The sequence below is a fragment of the Arvicanthis niloticus genome, chromosome 13 (genome assembly GCF_011762505.2).
Source record: "Arvicanthis niloticus isolate mArvNil1 chromosome 13, mArvNil1.pat.X, whole genome shotgun sequence".
In the NCBI taxonomy this organism is placed as follows: Eukaryota; Metazoa; Chordata; class Mammalia; order Rodentia; family Muridae; genus Arvicanthis; species Arvicanthis niloticus.
In genome coordinates this window covers 48503724-48528244 of record NC_047670.1, presented here as the reverse complement: position 1 = coordinate 48528244, position 24521 = coordinate 48503724, and the positions used below count along the sequence as shown (strand labels likewise).

Here is a 24521-nt window from a genome sequence, read left to right as displayed (position 1 = left end):
TTTCAGGCTGCTGGAGCATGCTTTAACAGGCAGAACATTCCGTTGTATTCCCTGGGAAGTTCTGGGGCCAACTCAGCCAACAGCCAACAGTGCCTACATGGGAGCCAGGAAGTAGATCACATTGGAGAGGCTCTTGTTTTTCAGTGTTTGCTTTTATTTGTTTATTATTGCATTTATTTGTGGGGGTGGGGGTTTCTGTGTGCCCTGGCATGCATGTGAAGGTCAGAATTTGAAGAAATCATGCCACCAGGGAATGCCCTCAAGTAATCCGGCTTAGAGGCAAGTACCTTTACTTGCTGGGCCATACTGTCAGCCCTCAGTGTCTTATTTCTATTTCAGCCTCAGATGTATACATATTTCACATTTCTACCCCTTTGGGACAGTACATCATCTCTTAACACATGTTGTTATCAAAGTTAACAGCGAGTCATAGGATAGTAAACAGTAACAATATTGGCATTTTCTATATAATATTCTTGTATAAAGTTACTCAATTTTCATAGCCAGCCACCCTGTACAATTAGGACATGTTCTGAATCTTTTGTCCAATTCTTTGGGGCTATGTGTGCCTCAGAATGCATTGTGATTTTTTTTTTAACCACTTATAAAACTAGTGTATGGCTGGGCAGTGGTGGCGCACACCTTTAATCCCAGCACTTGGGAGGCAGAGGTAGGCAGATTTCTGAGTTCCAAGACAGCCAGGACTACACAGAGAAACCCTGTCTCGAAAAACCAAAAAAAAAAAAAAAAAAAAAAAAAAGGGGGGGGGGAGTAGGGGGGAAGGGTAAAAAAAACTAGTGTATGGCACAGTTATTATTGTGTAATTCTCCATTAAAATCCCAGAGTCAACCATTAATATTTCTACATAAAATATAAGTTCATTTACAGAGAAATAAAGATAAAATGTCATCCATTCATTCAGGTTTTACTACTGTATCACATACATTTTAACTAACAAAATGCAAGTTTAGATTTTGGGAGTAAGACTTGTGTCTCCTCACAGAGGTGAGGAGTGGCAGTAGGTGTGCACTTGGGTGCTGCACTCCAGGCCTTGCTGCATGTTCTTTGTGGAACTGGGATTTACTGTGTTGAGCTGTCAGGTCCCTCATCACATGGATTTGCACTTTATATCCCTTTAGAGAAAAAGTATCCTGTACTTTCAGGATCCTCAATTAGTTAAGGCAGATCTAGATTTTAAGTGATGCCACAAATAATAATTTAACTGTAGTAGTTGTAGTTTAATTCTCCTAATCTGGGTGTTCAATTTGTGAATGAATTTAATAATACACCAATTGTTGCTTGACGATATCTTAAGCTTTTTTTATCCAGAAAGCCTCCCCCCAATTTGAAATGATTTGAATTGCTGATAGGTTCCAGTGCAGGTGTGCTATTATGGCTCCACTAAACAGAGGTTTGCTGCTGACACCAGGTTACCCTGCCAACAAGGTCAAAAGAAACCAAGAGCTTCTGTGCCCCCTGTGGCACTAGGGAGACATCAAGTCCAAATGGTGTGTGAACTAAGTCTCAAAAAAGAAACTGGAATTTGCAGAGCAAACAGGCACAGGAAATACATTCCAGGCAGTGGGAAGAGCGTGGGTATTGATGTGGGGTCATGGGACTAGTTTAGCCAGATGTGACCCAAGCTGGTCTCCTGAGGGAGTTGGGGAATTCTCATCAGAAGGCTCAGAGGTGCTTGTATTCTACAGGCTTACTTTTTCTTTGAGATTATTTTCATACACTGCACCTCATCCTGAAACACATGGTAACTAACTTCTGGTAAAGTCTAACTTTTGCTCCAGTCTCCAGGTAGCTCCAAGTATGCATAACCCATCTGCAGAGTTGAGTGACACATGCCAGACCCCTGATTATAATGTCTACCTTGAAGAATCTCCCTCTATATGTAGCAGAAAGGCCTGCTGGAGTGGAGTGTCTTCACAATTCAATTCTAATTTATCCTGTGCAGTTCTATAATCTCTGAGGAGGTACCTGCCCGAGTAAAGTGCCATCTGTCTATATAGAGCTTCGCCTGTTTTAGTTCCTCCTTGGCACTGATTTGTCCCACTGTGCATTTCTGTGTGGTGTACTCTGTTGTTAGTTAGGACTTTAGCTGATGCTGTTACAAGATCTCACTAGCTATCCTTCTATTTACTCAGGGTATAGCTTAGGAGGTCCCAAGGCTGCAACCCTTCTCCCTCAGAGTAACTGAGATCACAGGCCTGTGCCAACACTCTCTGCTTGCCTTCTTCTCCAGTCACCCTGTGAACTTTGACCTATCCACTTAGTTTTTCTAGATGCACAACTGGGTTTTTTTTCTTTTTAATTTTTTTTCTTTTAAAATTGGGTTTGGGATGAATCTCAGTGGTAATATGCTTGACTAGCATGTGTAAAATGCTGGGTTTAGCCCCCAGTATAGGGGAGGGGGAAAAATCACACACCTATAATCCTAGTACTTAGCAGGATGAGGCAATGTTGCCATGAGTTCCTGGCCAACTGGGACTATAGTGTTGAGACCCAATCCCAAACCTTGTGTTTTCTTTTCTTTATTTGTTTTCAGTTCTTCTTGTTACACAATTTGTTTTTCTCCGAAGAATTGCCTGCTTGTGCCTTTTGTTCTTTGCCTGCTTTTATTTAAAAATATGTTCTCCATGAAACATGATTGTATGTATTAAACATTCTACTCATATGTAGAAGCTTTGGAAAGGTTTACCAAGTCCAGGGGAAGCATCTTATAGGCTTGATTGCCTTCTGCAGACAAATCCCTACATGCTTACAGCTGCTGGCCTGGGCTTTTGTACTAGTTCATTCAGAGTTTTGACTGATGCTCATTAACTGAGTGATGATATCCTTGTGCAGGTGTTTTTGAAGCAGTCTCCTCCCTCAACCCCATTTCTCCCCTCCCCGCTCCCCTTGGCTCTTTTCTCAGAAGCAGTCTCCTCCCTCAACCCCATTTCTCCCCTCCCCGCTCCCCTTGGCTCTTTTCTCAGTACGTCAAATGTTGCCAGATCCTGAACTAACTCTGTTACCTTTCTCTGTGGTTTTCATGTCTTTTCTCTATACACTTAACCTTGAAAAGCTGAGGTGTTGTTCCGTCTTTACTTTCTCCCACATTCACCGTCACCAGATCCTTTTGGTTCTGAGTCCTACCATCCTCACACCTTCACTGATCATGTCAGGCTCCTCACAGGCCCATCCAGCCTCAGCATATACTGATGAGTAACTCTGTGCATAACAGTAAGCCAGATGCAGTGAGGAGACAGAGACAAACTAATGAAGCAGTGGACAGAGAAGAAGTTAAGTGCTTTGAAAAGACTCTAAAGAGGAGATTCAGCCCCAAAGAACAGGTTCAGAGCCCCAGGTTGAACATGTAGGGTGGGGCATTGAGTGGACACTGTCTTATCCTAACCTGGTTTAAAAAAAAAAAAAAAAAACACTAAAGTATCTCCTGCCATTTGCTGTCTTCAGAGTGCTGGCTGCAGTTGCATTCATTTCTGTGTAGAGGCTGTGAAGGAGATGGGCAGAGCGTACAGGGGTACAAAGAGGAAGCAGACAAGCCTCAGGGCTTCCCTCTTGAGCTCCACGTGGGTGGTGGAGAGAGGCTGTTAGATGAGTGACAAGCTCTGCTGGCCTGTTTAAAATCACAATACAATGTTCTCTGAAATGCTGTCACTCTTTCTATGTGTTTTCCCTGCTAAATGGAGGTTTTCTGGGAACAGAGTTTATGCCCATTTCATCCTAGCCTGGACCTATGCTTAGCATAGAAAGTTCCAGGCACTGGAGTCAGTAAACAGTGCTTCTCTTAAGCATTTTCTTGTCAGGTTGCTCTTGACAGATTATCATCTGTCTGGGCACAGATACCCTCTGGAGGGCCACTGATGACATTGGGTGTATGTACCTGCCCATAAGCAGAAATGCATGTGAAAGTGGAAGAGTGTAGTGATGGTTGAGTAGGAGAGAACTGTCTGTCTATAGAGGGCCCCTCCCATCTGCTTTCATCTGCACATGTCTGTGGCTCCTGTACCAGAGCCATGTACCTTTTTGGAGCGCATTGCATCTGTCTGTGTCCAATCCCTGAATACCTGCAACTGCTGAACCAAAGACACTAGTGAGAGTTTGTAGCAACTTTAAAGAGAACATGCTAAAAGATAGTACTGGAGCTGCCCTCTGTTGGATTGTTAGGGCTCCAGCAGCCTGAATGTAGTATGTTTCTGTCAGAGTGCTGTATCTGCAGAAAAGGAGGATCTTATCAAGTGTGTAGGCTATTGCAGACAATTCTGACAAAATATACAAGCCCTTATTTCTTTTAAATGTTTTTATGTGTGCATGTATATATGCATAATATGGTTCTCTTCTTCCATAATGGAATTCAGGGGGCCCAAAGTCAGATTCAGGTTTGTCACAGCAAGCCCTTTTACCGTTGAGTTGCCTCACTCACCTAGGCCACCATATAAGCTCTGGCATCCAAAAAAAATTCCTGTCCAGCTTTCTATGAAAGCTTCTGAAGACATCCACCATGTCCTTGTGGTAAACTGGGCAGCGTTTGTGGGCTGCACTCTTCCCTACTGTGAGCACATAGACTCTGTTACCTGGAAGTTGACCAGTTCTATTCATAGTACTGTTTGGATTATTTTCCATTAAATCACAGTGACTGTTCTTAGAAGATTTAGGTCTCCAGAACATTGTATTGTGATTTGAACAGGACGGCAGAGCTTGTCACTCATCTAACAGCTCCTCTCCACCACGTGGAGCTCAAGAGGGAAGCCCTCACTCAGGCTTGTCTGCTTCCTCTTTGTGTACTAGGTTTTGAAGTAGCTCCTGTTAGCTGCTACTGTTATCCACTGAGTCATTTACCAGTTGCTCGGGTGGGTCAGAGGTCTCCTGTCAGATCATGGTCCTGTACAGGATAATTTTGAGGACAACAGCTCCTGCCTGAGGTCACATGCCCTCTTGACAGCAAATGCTCCTTGTTCTACTGTGTCTCCTCTCTTGTCCCCAGCTCAAGACTGTGGCCTTACTTAGGTGGTCTGTGCATGCAGATCACTACTGTAGTTGCTAATGGACTCACTCCTTTGCCAGAATGCTAGCAGCCAGGGCTGCTAGAGCTGCAGTCTGATGAGAAACCTTGTTTTCCTTCTGAGCACTGCTTAAAAATAGTGACTAGGCTTCTTATTACTGTATGAACAGTATTGTACTAAAAAGGGGACTTTTTATAGTTTAAAATGTGGAAGCCCTGTCTACATAAAGCCTACTCTGTGTTCCTCTCACACAGTGGACCCAGTCAGTCCTCATGAAAGAAAACCAATGAGGGAACTAGGGGATAGTAGGAAAGGGCTGCCTGCCAGAGAATAGCCTACTGTGACAGCTTTACCCTCCCTTACAGGCTTCCAGGGAGAAAGGTCTCTGCACTGAAAGCCTTAGGGATTTTCTGACAACATGAGCCTTGAGCTGTCTTACTGGTCCAGGCTACCTTATAAACTCTGCATCCTTAAAAAAAAAAAAAAAAAATTGCTGTCCAACTTTCTATGAAAGCTTCTGAAGATAATCATGATGTCCCCTTGTGGTAAACTGGGCAGCATTTGTGGGCTGCATTCTTCCCTACTGTGAGCACATAGACTCTGTTACCTGAAAGTTGACCAGTTCTATTCATAGTACTGTATGGCCAGATTTTAAACAGTTGGTTGCTGCATCCCTTGATCCTGATTCAATGCCCCACAGGTGGAAGCAGCAAATGAAAACAGTGCAAGACCTCAAACTGCACAGCAGATCCCCTTCCAGCCATAAGAAGCCACTCTGACCAGTCAGTCCACATGGCTCTAAACAACAACAAAATGTAGGGCCTTAGCCAGAAAACTAAGAAGGGGCACACAAAATGGCTCAGTGGAGAAAGGCACTTGATAACAAGTCTGACGAGCTGACCTTGATCCCTGAGACCCCCCTGGTTTAAGGAAAGAATCAGCTCTCTCAGGCTCTTTTCTGACCTCTTCTCACATACCATAGTATATGCATATGCACATGTACACTACATGTACACATGTATACATACACGCTAAATAAATATGTAATTAACGTTATTTAATATTTACAAAGATAGAATTATCTATAAAGATAGGAATTATTTAAGATCACCTAAAGAGCTGGAGAGATGGCTCAGCAGTTAAGGGCACTGACTGCTTTTCCAAAGGTCCTAAGCTCAATTCCCAGCAACCACATGGTGGCTCACAACCATCTGTAATGGGATCTGATGCCCTCTTCTGGCATGTCTGAAGACAGCTACAGTGTACTCGTCATATATATAATAAAAATAAGTAAAATCTTTAAAAAAAAAAAAAAACATCACCTAAAGATTGATGCTGTGGGCTAAGCATAAGCTCCCTGATAGAGCACATGTCTAACGTGTTCACGAGCCTCAGTTACATTATCAACACCAGAAAGAAATGGTAGGCTTATCATCACAGAGCCAAGAAACAGTTACCACTTGGGAACACAGACAACACAATGACACTGAGATGATGCCGAGTACAGGCAAGAAGACCAGCTGGAAGCTGGTACTGTAGAAGGCTTGGGGCTGCATTACCTGAGAGTTGGGTATAAAGTGGTGACTTAAGTCCAAAAATATGTCAGTAACATATACATATTAATGAAATTATTTTGGCCTTTCTTTTAATCTTCAGAAACCTGATGTGAGGCTCTCTCGAGGCAGCATCGACAGGGAGGACGGGAGTTTTCAGGGACAGGTAAGCACCTGCCTGGACTGTCCCAAATTCTGTATTGGAGCCTTCCACATTTTATTGAAAGACATCAAGGCATACTGACATTCATGATATGGGATAGAATGGCCTTTCTGTAAAACACAAGAATGTTATCTAAGACTGTCAAAATAAACCATGTTCTAGATTTTCATAGATGCAGATCACTGTCTTGTTACTTATACAGATTTTTAGCAGTAAAGCTGTACTCTGTCTACTGTAAGGATTAGAATAACAGCTATACACAGTTGTTAAAGATAGACTTAAACTTCTCACCTCCAACTCCTGGGATGACACAATGCTGAGCATGATTACAAATTTTCCCATAGTCATTTAAAACTTGTTCAAGCAAGATGTTTGTCTTCTGGGTTTTAGGACAGAAATACCTAAATTGTCTTTAAACAGCTAGCCCTTAAAACAGAATTCATGCAACTGCCTATATGTTTTATTCTATACACGTGTATCTTGTTAGATGATTCTAGAATGCTCTGAGAACAGATACTTTCATACTGTGTGTGAGTTTTACAGCTGGGCCTATGAGTACAGCATAACCCACAGACACGGTTATTAAAAGTCTGTTCACCTTGACATATTTTGGGGGATCCTCTCATCCAGGCTACCTGGGTGTTCCCAGGCAAAATGCTGGATTTCCTCTGTGTGTGCTCCATGTGTCCACTGTTGCTTTTCACTTTGCTATCATCCATGTAGGGCAAGAATCTCTTTTGTACCCACAGCAAGAGTAGAACAGGGGCTCAGTAATTGTCCTAACATTTAGTAAGTGAAATACAAAGCACCATGCAAAAGCAAGTTCTTGAAGAACCATTCTTCACACCCTGTTCCCTGCTTTACATGCAGGAGGTCCTGGGTCGGTTTCCCTGAAAACACCAAAAATTAAAGGGTTTTTCTGGGCTGGAGAGATGACCTAGCAGTTAGGAACACTGGCTGCTCTTCCATGGGTCCTGAGTTCAATCCCCAGTGACCACATGGTGGCTTACAGCCATCTGTAATGGGATCCAGTGCCTTCTTCTGGTATAAAGATAGCTACAATTTACTCATATACATTAAATAAAATCTTTTTTTTAAGAAAAAAAAAAAAAGAGGGTTTTTTTTTCCAGGTGTGGTGACACATACCTCTAGTCTCAGATATACTTGGTCACACACACTTTAAAACTTTTTAATCCTTACTTTAAACAAACAAAAAAAAAAAAATGCTGAGGCAGTTAAATTTATGAGTTTCTACCCTACCTGGGCAACATAGCAGAATCTATTTTTAAAAACCAACTGTATTAGTTACTTTTTGTTGTGTTAAAACACCATGACCAAGGCAATTTAGGGAAGAAAACGTTTATTTAGGGCTTATGGTTGCAGAGTGTTAGAGTCCACGGAAAGGCAGCCTGGTGACAGGTATAGACTACCTCCAGTAACACTCTTCTTTCAGCAAGGCCTAAACCTTCCCCAAACAATGCCACCCTCTGGGGCCCAAGTGTTAAACAGGGAGTTGTGCATTCAAGCAACCACACTAACAATTTAAGTCATTTAAACATTCAATAAATGGTTTTTTTTTTTTTAATTTAGGTAAGTAGCATGTTAAAAGACTAATTAATTGGGCTGGAGAGATGGCTCAGAGGTTAAGAGCACTGACTGCTTTTCCAGAGGTCCTGAGTTCAATTCCCAGCAACTACATGGTGGCTCACAACCATCTGTAATGAGATCTGGTGCCCCCTTCTGGCATGCAGGCATACATGCAGGTAGAACACTGTATACATAATAAATAAATTTTAAAAACTAATTAATTGTAATTCTGGGGTGGGTTGTGAAACAGTTTTGAGGGAAGGGCATTGTTTTTGTTGTTATTGTTGTCTTTTTGTTTTGTTTTTTGGAGAGGACATCTCTGTAAGCTATCCTACACTTACTTCAAACTAGTCATGTAGCCAAGAATGACCTTAGATTTCTGATCTTTCTGCCTCCACCTGCCAAGTGCTTTGATTATAAGCATGTGTCACCAAAGTTGATATGGGACTGGGATATGCTACCAACTGAGCTATGTCCCTAGCCGTGAAATAGTCTTAACTCTGTGCTACTCTATGGCGCCAATATTTTAAAGAAGTGCTCATTCCAGTTAAAAATAAGGCAGCATACATGTATGTGTATATGTATGTGTAGGTATATATGTACATATGTGTGTATATAGCCTAATAAGAGCTTTGACTTGAGTAGAATGTTGTTGTTGTTCTCCAGTGACAGACATCCTATCCAAACCCTCACACATACTAGCCAGGTGTTTTCTGGCTATAACCCCAGCAAATAGTTAAATTCAGGGACAGTTTTAGAAGTTGGATGTGGTGACATGTAGTGACATTTCTGGGATTTTGGTTTCTTTTTTAAAAAGAAAAAAAGAAAAATATTATAAGAATGTGCTTTTGTTTTAACCACAGATGTAAAGATTACATAGTCTACAGCAGCTGACTATGATTTGCTTTCTGCTCTAGCAAAGGCATGGTTTTGCCAACTGGAGATAATTTCAGTGATTATGTGGCATTGGGAATTCTGGGAACTTTTCAGAGGGCATATAAATGTTAAGGCCCCAAGAAGCAAGGTTGGTTGTTGGTGGTTATTCATGGGGGTTGGTGGTATTTTATTAGCAGTCATGATCAAGGAAGAAATAAATTGGATTCAGGGATCTCTCTGTCCCTACTATCCTTCTTTCTCTCCTATCTAGCGATAGCGGGTGAAACCCATGAATAAAGGGTGAAAAAAAGAACCCACAAAGTATCAATGGCCAGCTACAGTGGCATGTACCTATTATCCTAGGTCCTAGGAGGTAGAAATAGGAGGGTCACGTTTAAAATAGCCTAGACTATATAGAAAGATCTTGGTATCACAGATAAAAGCATACATTTACCCAGTTTTAGGCAGTACAGGTGAAGAAGGGCTTGTCTTGGGTAGAACTGACTTTTAATCCATCCATGGACTTAGCCAGGTGGTACTAGCACTTGACTTAATCCCAGCACTCAGGAGGCAGAGGCAGGTAGACTAGCTTGGTCTACAGAGCAAGTTCAGGACAACCAGTACTACGAAGAGAAACCCTGAAGAGATACCCCAGGCAAAAAAAAAAAAAAAAAAAAATTCAGGACTGTCTGTGAATTAGATTTCCTGACTGGCCTGTGCAGTGGCCTAGATAACACTGTCCTCACAACACAGTGCCTCAGGGTCAATGACTCTGAGTGCCTCTGGGACATACAGCAACTAGTATGACCTGGTGCTCTCCTACTATAATTGTTCTGACTATATCCTTACCATGATCTAAATGATAAGCTAAAGGAGAGGTGGATCCCAAGCAGCCAGCAGAATGAGCGCACACTATGAAGGTCTGTGAACTATAAGAACTTGAGACCACTGTCTTCAATCCCAGGGTTAATGTCTTAATTTGGGTTTCTATGTGCAGTGACAAAAATCCATGACCAGAAAGCAAGTTGGGAAGGAAAGTGTTCATTTGGCTTATACTTCCATGTTGCTATTCATCATCGAGGGAAGTCAGAACAGAAACTCAAAACAGGGCAAGAACCTGGGAGCAGGCATTGATCTCGAGGCCATTGAAGGGTGCTGCCTACAGGCTTGCTTCCTTTGGCTTGTTCAGCCTGCTTTCTTATAGAACTCAGGATCACCAACCCAGGGAATGGACTGGGCCCTTCCCTATCAATCTAATTAAGAAAATTGCTTGCATTTGGATCTTATGGAGGCATTTCCTCAATTGAGGTTTCCTTCTTTCAGATAACTCTAGTTTTGTGTGTCAAGTTGACTCAGACTAGCAGCACACTCAGATACATTGGTTACTTTCCTAATCACACCCAACTGAGGCAATCAGGCATCTGGAGACTCCAGAAGAGAATTCAAGATAAAGAATAGGGAAAGGGGAGGTGGACTATTTTATCTGGCACAGAGCAGTAGACTGAACTTTTTTTCTTCCACAGACTGGAAACCAACACATCTATCAGCCTGTGGGGAAACCAGGTAAGTGAGGAAATGCATTGTGTGTGAGGAAGTACCTGTGATTGGGTAGGGGTAGGATTTAAGTGGAATGCCCTGTTATGTTCAGTTTTCCTCTGCACACAAGTGTGGTGTTCACCACATCTGTACCTAGAGTACTAGAAAGCTGAACTTACAGAAGCTTCTTCTTAGAACATGAGCCTCCATATGCTGTCCCAATCAATGCCAGTAATGATAGGGCTGGAAGTCTGCTCACTAATGTGTAATGGAACCCTTTTGAATTTCCAGATCCTGCAGCTCCACCAAAGAAACCACCTCGCCCTGGAGCACCTGGCCACCTAAGCAACCTGTCCAGCATCAGCAGCCCTGCGGACAGCTACAATGAGGGTGTCAAGGTGGGCATCTATGCTTGTGTAATATCATCTGTTCCCAGTACAGGTGGAGTCACTGAGGCCTCAGCTCGTGTTGTGGTTAGAGATGTTGACAAGAAGAATGTAGGAAAACCCAGGATTTAGTGTCCTGTGTTCTGAACCTCTTAAGATACAGAAAAGTTTTGATTGTACCCTTTCCTGAATGGACTCTCTAAGCATGCTAGACTTGAGGGACTTTATGCCAACATCCCCTAGCCAGATAGGAATTAGCAAGATGCTTCTTGTTTTAGACATGAAGCCAGGATGCCATCGATTCGTGGAGGCTCACTGTTATCTGCACATAAGTTGTAAATATGGCTTTGTGGAAAGTGCATTTTCCTCCACTCACAATTGTGTTCATAAAAGGTCTGCTGGAGCCTTCCTCAAACTAGGGCAGCCTTTGACTTACACATTCCATCAAGCTTCCTCTTGGAGGATTTCTCAGTACTCCTCCCTAGGGTTGTGTCACTGTCTAGTTCTCCTGAATCTCTTTGTCCCAAGGACAGAAAGGAAGTATCCACCTCTCTTGCCACCCCCACCCCTATCCAATACTTAAAGCTGAGACCTCTTTATTTCCCACTCAGAATAACAGGCTACCTCTCCTTGTGTCCTATTTTTCAATCTGTTACACATTATTTTTCATTTTAATAGCTCTAGAATACAGATGAAATTTGTTTCTTAGTGGTTTAAGTTTTTGTTTGGGGGTTTTTTGTTTGCTTGCTTTTTAGTGAGGGGCTAAGGAGTAGGTCATTTAGTAAGGCCACACAACCATGAGGACCTGAGTTCAGTCTCCAGAACTCATGTCAAAGAATTAGATGTGGTAGCACATACCCAAAATCTCAGCAGTGGGGAAACAAAAACAGTCAGATCCCACGGCTTCACTGGCCCTCTACACCAGCACAATCAGTAACTTAAGTCCCAATAGAAGATACTTTCTAAAACAAGATAGATGGACATGGTGACATGCAGCTTTAATTCCGGTACTCTGGAGTCCGAGGCAGCAGATCTCTGATTCCAACGTAGTCTACAAAGTGAGTTCCAAGCCAGCCAAAGCTGTAGAGGGATCCAACTGTCTCAAAACAAGATGGGTGGGACCTGAGGAACCACAGCTAGATTGACCTCTGGCTTCTATGCATGTGAGTGCAGTCATGCAGACATATAAAATGGTGCATCCTTGATGTAGACTCAGGAAATAAACAGGAAGATGGAGTTCAAGGCCAACCTGGGCTCTGTCACATGACTCTGTCTTTAAAAAAAAAAAAAAGTGCAGGGTGTAATGGATGGCATCTTAAATGTGATGTGCATGGATATTTATTTAGTGCTACCTTTGCTACTTGTAGTGACAGACTTCCATATTTTTTATTCTTGCCATCAACCTCACAATGTTGGTAGTGGTCACATTTTTTATATTAGATAAGCATGGTTTACAGAAGTGGAACAGTTTATTCATGGCCACTTAGAGCCAGTGGCTGAAGCAGAATGCCATTGTCCAAGGACCCTGGACTGCACACTGAAAGTGGCCTCTTCTAGAGTGAGGAGAGTGATATGATGTCACCATGAGGTCATCCACAGCTTCATCATGCTCAGTACAAGTTGGTCTGTGGCTCTGAGGGCATCATTGCTATGTGCATTCATAAGGTAACAAGAGCATCAGTGATCCACTGTGGCACAGATACTGCATATAAGTTACGTTGAGTAAACACAGTTGGACTAGGGAACCCTGCCAAGGGGATTGGGCCTAAAACACTTAGTAGCTGCTGTCAGCTCCATAAATCCAGGTAGCTTCTCATTAACTCTGTCAGCAACACTGGGTATTCTTGGAGAAGAAACAGGCAAAGACATAACTCTTCCTAATATTGAGTCTTTAAATTTGAAAAGAGAAAAGAAAACTTAGAGCAGTGAACTGTTCTCAAAAGCCGCAAGAGCAGACCTGTGAACTGTCTTGTGTTTAATGATGGTCTGAAATCCTGACACTTTCCCTCTTACTCTGTATATTGAATATGTACTCTGTATCATGAATATGTACCTGAGGATACCCTTAATATTTGATACTGCATGAGGAGAAATCTTGTGAGTGAAATAGACTTACTTCATCTAGGTAAAGTTTATATATATATATATATATATATATATATATATATATATATATATAAATACATACATATATATACTCATTATCTGGTTAGTACAGGTAGTTAAATTCATCCTAAAAAAACAGTATTAGTTTTTTTATTTTTTTAACAGTATTTTTGATGTAAAAATGTTTGTCTTGAGTATGTGTAACTCAAGTCATTTACCCAAATAACATTTAGCCAGAAATAGACTCCAGTTTTCTTTGTGGGCTTTACTTTGCATAATTCTGTTATTTCCTAGTGCTCACACTAGGCATGCACTGAGCTCACATGTCTTACTTTTCCTTCTCTGGGTTTTAAGTAGAGTAGGAATTGGCTGTCTCTAGAGGGTGGTGGTTTTTAACTCCCAGCCCAGGAGTTTCTAAGTAACGAAAACTCTGGACAATAAAAAAATCTATAATAGATGTTTCTCCAACCAAGCTCTAACTTACAGTATGCCACTATGAAGGGTCCTAGAGGCATCATGACAGTGCTTTCCTATGACTGGTTCATCAAAGGGTAGCATGCAAAAGAAGAAAAATCTTTCAACAGCTTAAACTAAGTTTGCATTGGCCTACTGCAACTAACCAGAGTTATTTCATCTCTTGATGTAATGCTCTTTAGATATCCCCTCTAAGAAGCCCACCCACCTTCCTGTGCTGGAGCAGTCTAAACACATGCCTGTGGAGAGACAGATTGCGATCATCAGTGGCCAGGAAATCTCTGGGTGCTCAGGAAAACTCAAGGCTCTCTGGGGCTTATGGTGGCATGGTAGCTTTTAGATAAATCTGTAGGTAGCAGGCTGTTGCATTTCCCATGCCAGTCTATTCATAGTAAGATAGCTAGTGGTTGAACTAAGGAAATAGAACACCAGAGCCACCCAATTTACAGAACAAAAATACTAGCCTGATTACACCAATAATCCAAGTGTTTGGAGATGTTGAGGCAGATTGATCAAGAGTTTTGAGACTATCCTGGCTACATATTGAATCCTGTCTTTAAAAGATTTTAAACCGTATACATACAAAACAACAGCAAAAATATGTAAGAAGGAGAGTTAAAAATAAGCTTCTGAGGTCTTTAGACATAGCCCCTAGCCACAAGTCATCTTAGACAGTGTGACTAAATGCTGCCTAAGGTTCAAGGACTCAAAGGCTGAGAGACCATGTGCAGTGACTGAGGGTGGAGTGGTTCCTCCCTAATCTCCTAGAAGTCAGATGGAAGATTACTGATTGCACATGCCCTTCTCCTTGCTCACAAAGGGCCTTGCTCTCTAGACTCTTGCACGACTGCCCATTGCCACTCACAGGCTTTGCATGCTGTCCTCATTTATCTCATGGGAACGAATGTTGCATGGCAGAGCTCTGGTAATGTGCTGTGCGAAGAGCTAATATCGGGCACAGGCACTTCTGACAGCCAGTGAGCAAAGAGCACACAGCAGGCTTGTAGCTATTGCCCAGATGTTCTGCTCATGTGTTATACGGGAGTTTTCTGCTGCCTTATTAATATTGTTTTTCTTTTTTCCCTTTCTCTGATAAATTCCTTTAACTTTTCCTCACCTTCTGTTCGACAATAGCCGTGGAGGGTAAGCACATCATATCTGTGTGTCTGTCTGGCTCGCTTTATCACATCCAGTTCTCTGCATGTGACTCTGGACTACCATGTGGATAGCCCTGTGGGAGGGCATACTTGCTTTGTTTGTCACCTTTCATGACTGACAGATGCCAAAAAGAATATTTGTAGTTTCCAGAGACTGGTACATAACCAACTTTGCAATAAAATTAACTGTCTGTTCCAGTGTGCCTGACCAAGGCATCCAGAAATCTGGTGTAGCCTGAGGGCCATAACAGACCTATAATTTGATAGCTGTTACACAGTTTATTCTTTGTAAAATACACATGCACAACTTGAATTTTGAAACAGTACTCAGCCTTTCCTAGGAGCTCTGTGCCATTCTTCCCTCAGCACGCAGGATCCCTGTGCACAGGTCCTAGGTGCATGTTTGCATCTGAGGCTTCATATGCTCATCCTCATTACTACTTGAGCCAAGCCCTGCCAGCCTTGATTTACCCAACTATCAGCATAGAACTGGCAGGAGATCACTTCTCTGCCACTTGAACATGAGTAGCTTTATGCAAGCAAACGGTGTCTGCCTAAAGCAGATGCTTGTGAGTCCCCATTTATCATTGTGAAAAGAGCACTTTGCTATTGTGTGAAGGCAGCAGAGCTGAGCAGAACTAGCAGGGATGTTTAGCATTGATGCTAAGTATCTGATCACTCAGTGGTGCATTGGTAGCTTTCCCTAAAATTTGATAAATTCTTGGTTATAAATTCTGTGGGTTGTTTTCCTTGTGAATGACTTGGGAGTCTGGGATGCTTAATTGCTTCTTTGAATCTCGAGACTTTAGTGCATATCATTCCTTCTTAATTCCTTTAACTGAGCTCAAAGTTAGAAGACATCACTGCCTCATGTGTTGTCCCCTGGATGACTTACATTATTGTCATCCTCAAACTGAACCATGTCCTGAACAAACAAGAAAATCTTATTACCTTCTGTATCTGCTTTGATCTCTTTTAAAGACCCTCAAACTTAATTGTGGAGATACCTCACTCTGTCCTGGAAATCAGGAATTGACCAGCTTCTGTTTTATCAGCTTCAGCCCCAGGAAATCAGCCCCCCTCCTACTGCCAACCTTGACCGGTCCAATGACAAGGTATATGAAAATGTGACAGGCCTAGTGAAGGCTGTCATCGAGATGTCCAGCAAAATCCAGCCAGCTCCTCCAGAAGAGTATGTCCCTATGGTGAAGGTAAAATGTAGTGCAGTCACTCTTTATAGTGGGGATGGCCTCTTTTCCCAAGAAAGACAGAGCTGATATTTTGGATGTAAAGGCACCAGATGGTGACAGTGTCACTGAGAAGCATCCTAAGGAATTGCCGTAGCTCTCACTTGCTCCTATCAGCAAGCACTAGGCTGGGAATACCTTGAAGCAGTAGAATCTTGTAATTACTGTTGCTTTTAAGTTTAGTGGAGTGTACTACTTTAATGCCAGCACTTAGGAAGCAGAGGCAAGCAGATCTCTGAGTTTGAGGCCAGCCTGGTCTTCAGAGCAAGCTGCAGGACAGTCAGGGCTACAGAGAGAGGGGGTTTGAGGGGTGGTTTGGAATGGAGCTCTGAGAATAGGCCTAGCATGGACAAAGCTCTGGGCTTTATCCCTTGTGTCCTGTAAATAGCATGATAACACACACCTACTGCCCTAACATCTGGAAGGAGAGGCAGGAACCTAATTTCTTGGTAGTATCTCACTATACAGCTTAGTCTAGCTGGGTATGAACTCAACAGGTCCTTCTTATCCTCGAAAGTGCTGGGATTATGGAAGTATAAGTATGAGCCAAGTATGTATGCTCATGCCTGGCTTACTATATGCTGGGGTATACTTCCCCCAACTCACCATCTCTTGCTCTCCATCCTCCTCTCCTCTCTCAAACAGTGTTGCATATAAACCAAACTAACCTTAAACTTTGAGCAGTCCTTCTTCCTCATCCTCAGAAGTATTGAGATTACAGGAGGATGCCACACCCAGGCCTTTTCTTTAGGACTTTTGGATAGTTTTGAATGTAGTAAAACTCAAAACATGCTCCAAATCAGGCCCACATTGCTTCCAGGCAGGAAGAACCTCTCTTTAGACAATTTGAATACACAAGGAGAAGGATGTGCCCTTTGTCAGCTTGTCTGAACTGTGAGGATACCATAATCTGCCTGGAAGCTCAGTGGAACAAAAAAGAAAAGGGTTACTTTACATTGTTTATGAGAGCTTCTGATGTATCTGTCCTTGGGTGGGAGAGCAAAGATAGTTAGATCTTAATCTTCAGGGACATGAGCCTAGTAACATGCAACAGTGGTCTGTACTCAAGCACAGACACATATGTTCCTTATGGTGGCTCATACTGGTAATCTCAGTATTTGGGAGGCTGAAGCAGGAAAATTATGGTGCATTTAGGACCAGTGTTGGATGCAGAGTCATACCATGTCTAAAAGAAAAAGAAAATTTTCTTACAACTAACAGAAAGGAAACAGTATAGTACATTCCTGAGGGAAAATATCAGTATTGGCCTGATGTCTTCATGTGTCCTAATTTTGCTCTGGTTCTTGTCTTAGGAAGTTGGCCTGGCCCTTCGGACCTTACTGGCTACTGTGGATGAGACCATTCCTGTCCTTCCAGCCAGCACTCATCGAGAGGTAGGCCGTAGTGCTGGGGAAGGAGGTCGTGTTAGAGGACAGCTGCGATGCTGGCCCAGTCAACAAAGTGCCTGAGAAAAACAACTTACATTTCAGAGATTTCAGCCTAGGAGCACTTGGCTCCATTGTTTCTGTACTGTAGAGAAGCAGGATGACATGACAGAGCAACATACAGTAGTCTGAAAGGAGAAGGAGAGGGCAAGCTTTGGGACAGACAACACACACCCTTGAGAAGGAACTGTTTCAATAATCACCTTCCTCCTACTGGGCCCCACTTCTTACCTCATAAGTCTCAGCATTTCCAGGTGGTAGTAGTATTCCTTGTAAAGGAGATATAAAACTCCTCTTAAATTAATGTGTCTCCAGTTGCTTTAAGGACCCAAAATTCACCCAAGATAGTTGTCACATGTAGCCCAAACTGACTACACACTAAACTTACTTCTGATATTTCTGCCCCACTGGCCAGACTGCTGGATTACAGGCAGCTGCTACCATGCCCGTCGTTGGCCACCTTTTAGTGGTTTTGTCTCGTTTGTATGATTTCTGAATAAAAAGAGCCACAACCCTCCTCCACCCGTCCCTTTTCTCTTTCTACGTACAGTAGCATACACTGTTCTTCAACCTATCCTGCCTGGAGTTTTCATTTGGTTGGATTTTTCTTTAATTTAAAAAAAAATGAGTTTTACATTGTATGGTGTTTTGCCTGCAATGTGTAAAGCACTGTTAGAGTCCAGAAAAGAGTGTTGGATCCCCTAGAACAGGAGTTAAGAGACGGCGTGCGCTGCCACGTGGATGCTGGGACTAAGCACCCACATGTGGGAGAGCCCTCAGTGCTATTAATTGCTGAGCTGTCTTTCCAGCTCTTTGCTCTATACTCTGAAAAGAATTTCAGACTTAGAAAAAAATTGCAAAATTAATAATGAAAATTTTTTCAAGCATTCTTTGTTTGAAGTATACGTGTCACATGCCAGCCACCACCTCACCCTCAACTCCTGTCCACTCCTGTGCACCCCCTTAGCCGTGAACACCTGTGGGTCTTTCCTGATGGCCTTCTTTGTACCCACTGTTATGGTGTGCATATGCTTGGCCCAAGCAGTGAACCCATTAGAAGGTATAGCCCTGTTGAAGTAGGTATGACCTTGTAGGAATAGGTGTGTCACTGTGGGTGTGGGCTTTAAGACCCTCATCCTAGCTGAGCGGTGGTGGCGCACGCCTTTAATCCCAGCACTTGGGAGGCAGAGGCAGGCGGATTTCTGAGTTCGAGGACAGCCAGGGCTACACAGAGAAACCCTGTCTCGAAAGACCCTCATCCTAGCTGCCTAGAAGCCAGTATTCTTCTAGCAGCCTTCAGATGAAGATGTAGGACTCTCAGCTCCTCCTGCACCATGCCTGCCTGGATGCTGCCATGCTCCTGCCTTAATGATAATGGACTTAACCTCTGAAGCTATAAGCCAGCCCAATTAAATGTCCTTATAAGAGTTGCCTTGGTCATGGTGTCTGTTCACAGCAGTAAAACCCTAACTAAGACACCAACCTACAGCAGTAAGCTCTGAGCCTCTGGTTGTTTTAAGTCCCTTCCCTTCTGGATATGCTCAGGGCTCATTGCCTGTAGTGTAGGGGCAGCTTGGGTTGTTTGTTTCAAATGGTGCTACCAACCCATCTCTGTGTAACCTCTGCTCATCGGAGAGTTGTTTGGCTGCTTTCCTGTTATATGGCATTGACTTCTGGAGTGTGGAAAGCTTTATTCTTTTTCTCTTTCTTTGCCTCATTTTTTTCTTTAATTGATGTTACATATGTGTGTGCCTTTGTGTGTGTGTATTTGTGTGTTTGCATACCTAAATACATAAATATAACGTGCTTGGTCTGTATAATGTTACTTGTACTTTCAGGGCTGACCAGTTGATATTAAATAGTCAATCAATGTGCCCTTTCCTGGGGAAAACATTTCTCCTGCTCTCAGCATTACTCAGTTGCCTGTAGTTCTTTGTGTAGCCTAAGGCCTCATGAGCTTTCGCCCATCCACACTAGCATGTCTATTGGTGTTATCCTTGTTCAGCTCATGTTTAGGGAGCACTAAAAGCCAGAAGAACCTGAAGTTTGCTGTGAAGTGTCAGAAGCTCTATTCCCATGGTCTCACTATTATAGGAGAGCTTTTTGAAGCAGGTCTTCACTTTATGGTCTAGGCTGGCCTGGAACTTGAACTTGAAATCCTCTTCCCTGACCTTCCCATGGCCAGGATTACAGGTATTTACTGCTGCACTCAGCTGCCGATAGCAGTTTTGAGTAACCCAGGCTGAAGGAGTTTATAAATGTGCATATGTGTCCTGATAGGTGATAGCCCAATAGCTCCAGCGGGCAGTACTATGTGTGCAGTGTTGAGTCCTGTTGTAGGTACTCTGGCTGCAGGAATTCACATTGCAAAAGCAGCTTCCCAAGGTCAGACAAAGCTATAATTGAAAAATGCTGCTGACTCCTTTCTACTGTGTGACATTAAAAGAGCCTTTCTTTGATCCTGCTTCTCTTCTCCACTGCCCCTCTCTCACCTGCCAGGCAGCCTGCTCAGCCCCATTCTATTGAGTGACTTGCTCTAGAAGTATCAGGGGCCAACCAGGTCAGAGTTTTCCTCATTCACTTCTGCCTAGACCCCTCCTTGACTCTTCCTCTGTTGCTCTTGAGCCTGGCCAACTCCATGGTGCCATCTTCTGCTTTCTTAAGAATGTCTTCCTTGCCAGGCAGTGGTATTGAACATCTTTAATTGCAGCATTTGGGAGGTAGAAGCCAGCAGATCTCTGAGTTTGAGGCCAGCCTGGTCTACAGAATGTACAGAATGAGTTCTAAGACTGCCAGGGCTACAGAGAGGTCTGTCTTTTTTTTTTTTTTTTTTTAATTGTTATTTTTACTTTTTAAATGTCTTCCTCCCTGCAAGTTATCCCTGCATACATAACTGAGTATTTTGGTGCTCCCAAGATTGTGCTTCTTGGGAGCGTTGCCCAGGTTCTTGTTGCCACTACCAAGTGGGTGCCGCAGTAGTAGTAGTGTGCTCTCCCCTCTTTTCTTCCCCAGGCAGTGGCATCACCTACATACCTAACACTCATGTCCCATCTTGTCATAGAAAACCACTCAGAGCCCAATGAGGAGGGTGGAGTAGGCAACCCCATTTGGCTTTGAGTTACTTAGCACAGGCATGTACAGACAGTTTTTAAACTCTAGGTTATCTTATTTTTAGAGTCCCCATCCTTCCATTCAGCCAATACAATGCTATCAGAGCCATCTTTCTAGAATAGTTCTCTATACTATGTCCTTCTCCATCCCCAATCATATATATCTTGTGCAAGATGAAGGTCAGCTTGGCATGGCCCTGTAGTTGAAGCTGATCTACTTAAGTTGCAAGAGCTTCCTGAAGGTCAGGTCTAATACCCTCCTTCATCCACAGCACTAAGTGGTCAGTGCCCTGGGATCATTAAAAGAGCAGATGTCTCAGTCCCAGTCACCATTCATTGAATGAGCAGGAAAAGCCGTGTCCAGTAGTTCATGGCTTTAATCAAAGTACTCCAGAGGCAGAGGCAGGCAGATCTCTGTGAGGCCAGCCTAGTCTGTGTAGAGAATTCCAGGATTGCATAAAGAAATCCTGTCTCAAAAAAAAAAAAAAAAAGCAGGAAGGAGCAATAGCTTGCAGGGCAGCATGTGCTCCATGGCCAGCCCACCCCAACAGAGTGGCTTGAAGGTGACCTTGATGCTGGCCATAGAGAGCAGTAGCTATTGGAAGCCAATCATCAGAATACTAAGACAATGCCAGCAGTGGTGGCGCACGCCTTTAATCCCAGCACTTGGGAGGCAGAGGCAGGAGGATTTCTGAGTTTGAGGCCAGCCTGGTCTACAGAGTTCCAGGACAGCCAGGGCTACACAGAGAAACACTGTCTCAAAAAACAGGGAAAAAAAACAAAATACTAAGATAAAATACAGAAAGCATAGAAAGAGGGCTGAAGAGATGCCTCAGTGGTTTAGTGCACTGGCTGCTCTTGCAGAGAGCTCTCATTCAGTTCCTAGCACCCACATGCTAAGTTAGCTGGAGTTAGTTACAACCAAATGTAACTAAGCTCTGTGAGGTCTGAAGCCCTCATCTGGCTTCCTTAGTTGCCTGTATACATATGACATGCACACAAATGCATGCAGAAATTAAATTAAAAAACAAGAAAAGACCTGGAAAGAGGTGGCGTGTAAGAAAGCATGACCTTGGTCCTTATCCTCTGTGGCCCACTTCAGGTCACTTAGTATTACAGTTGTTCATGTTAGAGTGTGCCTACTTGGACTTGACCACCTCTAGTTCTTTCTGTCACATTCTGTGTCTGTCTATAAAATGAGATAAATTCTCAGCCACACTGTACTTGCTGTGTGGTTAGAGTCCACACAGCAAGTACAGTGTGCAGAAGAGTCAGTCATGGAGGTATAAGGGCTGGAAATGGAAAGACTGCTAGCCACTTGTGTTCATACATGCTGAATTTCCAAAGTGGACAGACAGATTGCATATCCTATTGAAATCTGCCCTTTTTCTCCCTCACTGTGTAATTCTGACTAGACTGGAAGTTGTTATACAAACCAAGCTGACCTGGAACTCAAAGAAATCTGCCTACCTCTGCCTTTGGAGTGCTGGGATTAAAGGTATTATCCGCCATGCCCGGCTTATCCTATTACTACTAAGGAAAGTTTAATCGAGGGGAAAAAATTTTTTTTTAATCTTGGAGGCCCAAAGACAGACTCAGGACCAGTACCTGGGAGCCATTCTTCTAACCCTCTCTTGTCTTTCCAGATCGAGATGGCACAGAAGCTGCTGAATTCTGACTTGGGTGAGCTCATCAGCAAGATGAAGCTGGCACAGCAGTATGTCATGACCAGCCTGCAGCAGGAGTACAAGAAGCAGATGCTGACAGCTGCTCATGCCCTGGCCGTGGATGCCAAGAATCTACTTGATGTTATTGATCAAGCAAGACTGAAAATGCTAGGGCAGACACGGCCACACTGAGCCACCGGCCATGAACATGGCTTTCTGCCCTTTGGGAGATCTTCTCTAGCATTCCACCAGCAGCGAGGAAGTAACCTTATCCTCAGTCGCCCGCACTCACAGCTCCAACTGAATGACAGCTAGCTGAAAGTCTCTCTTGTATAAGTTAACCACTTATACATGGTTTTGATTTTGTTATTTTTCTAAATAGTGTTCAGAAAACTCTGGATCCAAAATGTGGCATTTTTCTGGGAATGAAGATTGTACATTAAGAAGCTTTTAAAATATACTTGGTGTTCAAATTGGGATGTGTGCTCCTAGAAGTGGTAATTCACACTGACCATGACTTCGAGTTGGAAGAGAAGTGTCTGAGGAGGGAGGGCTCCCTGAGACATTGGAGATTGGCTATTCTTCCTGCCAGAATTCCTGTCCAGACTGAGTTGCAATATGCTAATCTCATTTATAGAGAAAGTGCATAAAAGCTATATTTTGAAGAATGAGTGGTTTCAAAAGAAAATTCGTGCCCTCCCTGTCTCCACCTTCTTTCCTGTGGATACTGAAGCATTGGGTTGCGGACTATCTGTAGAACTGACAAAAACTTGTCTTTCCTCATCAGAATTCTGTGCCAGTTTTGTACCAGAGCACTCCCAACTGCATCAAGAAGTTCCAGGACCATCCCTGTTCTCCATTTTTATATAATTTATAAGAATGATTAAAGCCATGTTGACTCTTAAAGCCACTGGAGCTAACTGATCTTCATTGTGTCTGTCTTCCCAGGGAGGACCCCACAGGACAAACAGGGATGTGGTTTTCTTTAGATGTCCAGTTGTTAAACCATGTGTTCTGTTAGGTGATTTTGAGAGCATACCTTCCCTTTAGTTCGTTGGGGGATATAAATTATTCTCAGGAAGAATATAATAAATTGTACAGTTACTCTGACCTATTAAAAAGGTGGCGCCAGGAAAGGTTGCATTGCAGTCGCCTTTTTTTATGGGGGAGGGGGATTCTTTTCTTTCAAATCACTTAAAATTGTTCAAGGGATCTGTGAGAAATTGTCACTTACAGGAGCTCTCACGAATCACTAGTCTCTTCCTTTTTCTTGTATACAAGTGGAGGACTCCACCAGAGACAATAGCTCTGCTAACCTGCCCTTCCATTCTGTCAGGGTCTTAGATGTTCCTTGTTTGATTTGATTTTTTTTTTTTTTTCTTTTAAGGAGGTTGTTTTTTGTTTGTTTTGTTGGGAAAGGGTTTTGTTTTGATTTTCTGAGATACTGTCTCGCTATACAGCTCTAGCTGTCCTGGAACTTACTGTGTAGACCAGGCTGGCCTTAAACTCAAAGAGATCTACCTGCCTCTGCCTCCCAAATGCTGGGATTCAAGATATACAACACTATGCCTGGCTTGATTTGGTTTTTAGAACTTTATTACTCTTTAGTGTGTGTGTGTGTGTGTGTGTGTGTGTGTGTGTATGTGTGTGTGTGTGAGATGCTCATACAGAATCAACTTTTAGGACTCAGTTCTCCCCATCTACCATGGTTTCCAAGGATTAAACTCGGGTCAGACTGTATACCAAGTGCTTTTACCTGCTGAGCTAACTCTCCAGCTCCAGCTCCAGTTTGGTCTTTTGAGATAAGGTTTCACTTTGTACCTCAGGCTAGCCTGGAACTCATGACAGTCCTCATGCCTAGGCCTCTTCAGTGTATAAGTCGTAGACATGAGTCACTATGTCTTGCTTTTATTCTGTCTCAATTCAGAAATGCAGGCAGAATCCTTAGCACTTAGAAAGCAGAAGCAGGCAGATCAACAAGTTCAGGACCATACTAGTCTACATAGCAAATTCCAGGCCAGCCAATGTTATATAATTGGACCTTGTCTAGAAAAAAAAAAAAGTGGGGGGACAACAACTTGGCTAGTGAAGTCATGGAGCTTACAGAAGAACCTAAACCTGCCACTTTATTAAATGAATATAATCCCTAACTATGTGTATTCTAAGCATTTGTCCAGATAGACAGGTTAGTCTTTACCTTTC

At 42.9% G+C, this 24521-nt stretch overlaps 1 protein-coding gene across 25 annotated transcripts in view; it reads left to right on the top strand.

The window, feature by feature from the left end:
- Ptk2 (protein tyrosine kinase 2) overlaps nt 1–23455 on the top strand; it is a 205413-nt gene extending 181958 nt beyond the window's left edge. For 18 of the 25 annotated variants that reach the window (XM_034516091.2, XM_034516088.2, XM_034516102.2 and 15 more), the window contains 6 exons: nt 6669–6731; nt 10715–10754; nt 11019–11125; nt 15906–16061; nt 17411–17491; nt 22299–23455. In XM_034516091.2, the coding sequence (XP_034371982.1) occupies nt 6669–6731; nt 10715–10754; nt 11019–11125; nt 15906–16061; nt 17411–17491; nt 22299–22511 (660 nt within the window). In that variant the 3' untranslated portion in view covers nt 22512–23455. The remainder of the gene's footprint in view (nt 1–6668; nt 6732–10714; nt 10755–11018; nt 11126–15905; nt 16062–17410; nt 17492–22298) is intronic. The other 7 variants (XM_076911473.1, XM_076911471.1, XM_076911472.1 and 4 more) reach the window with 2 other exon arrangements.
- Nucleotides 23456–24521: the final 1066 nt, after the last annotated feature.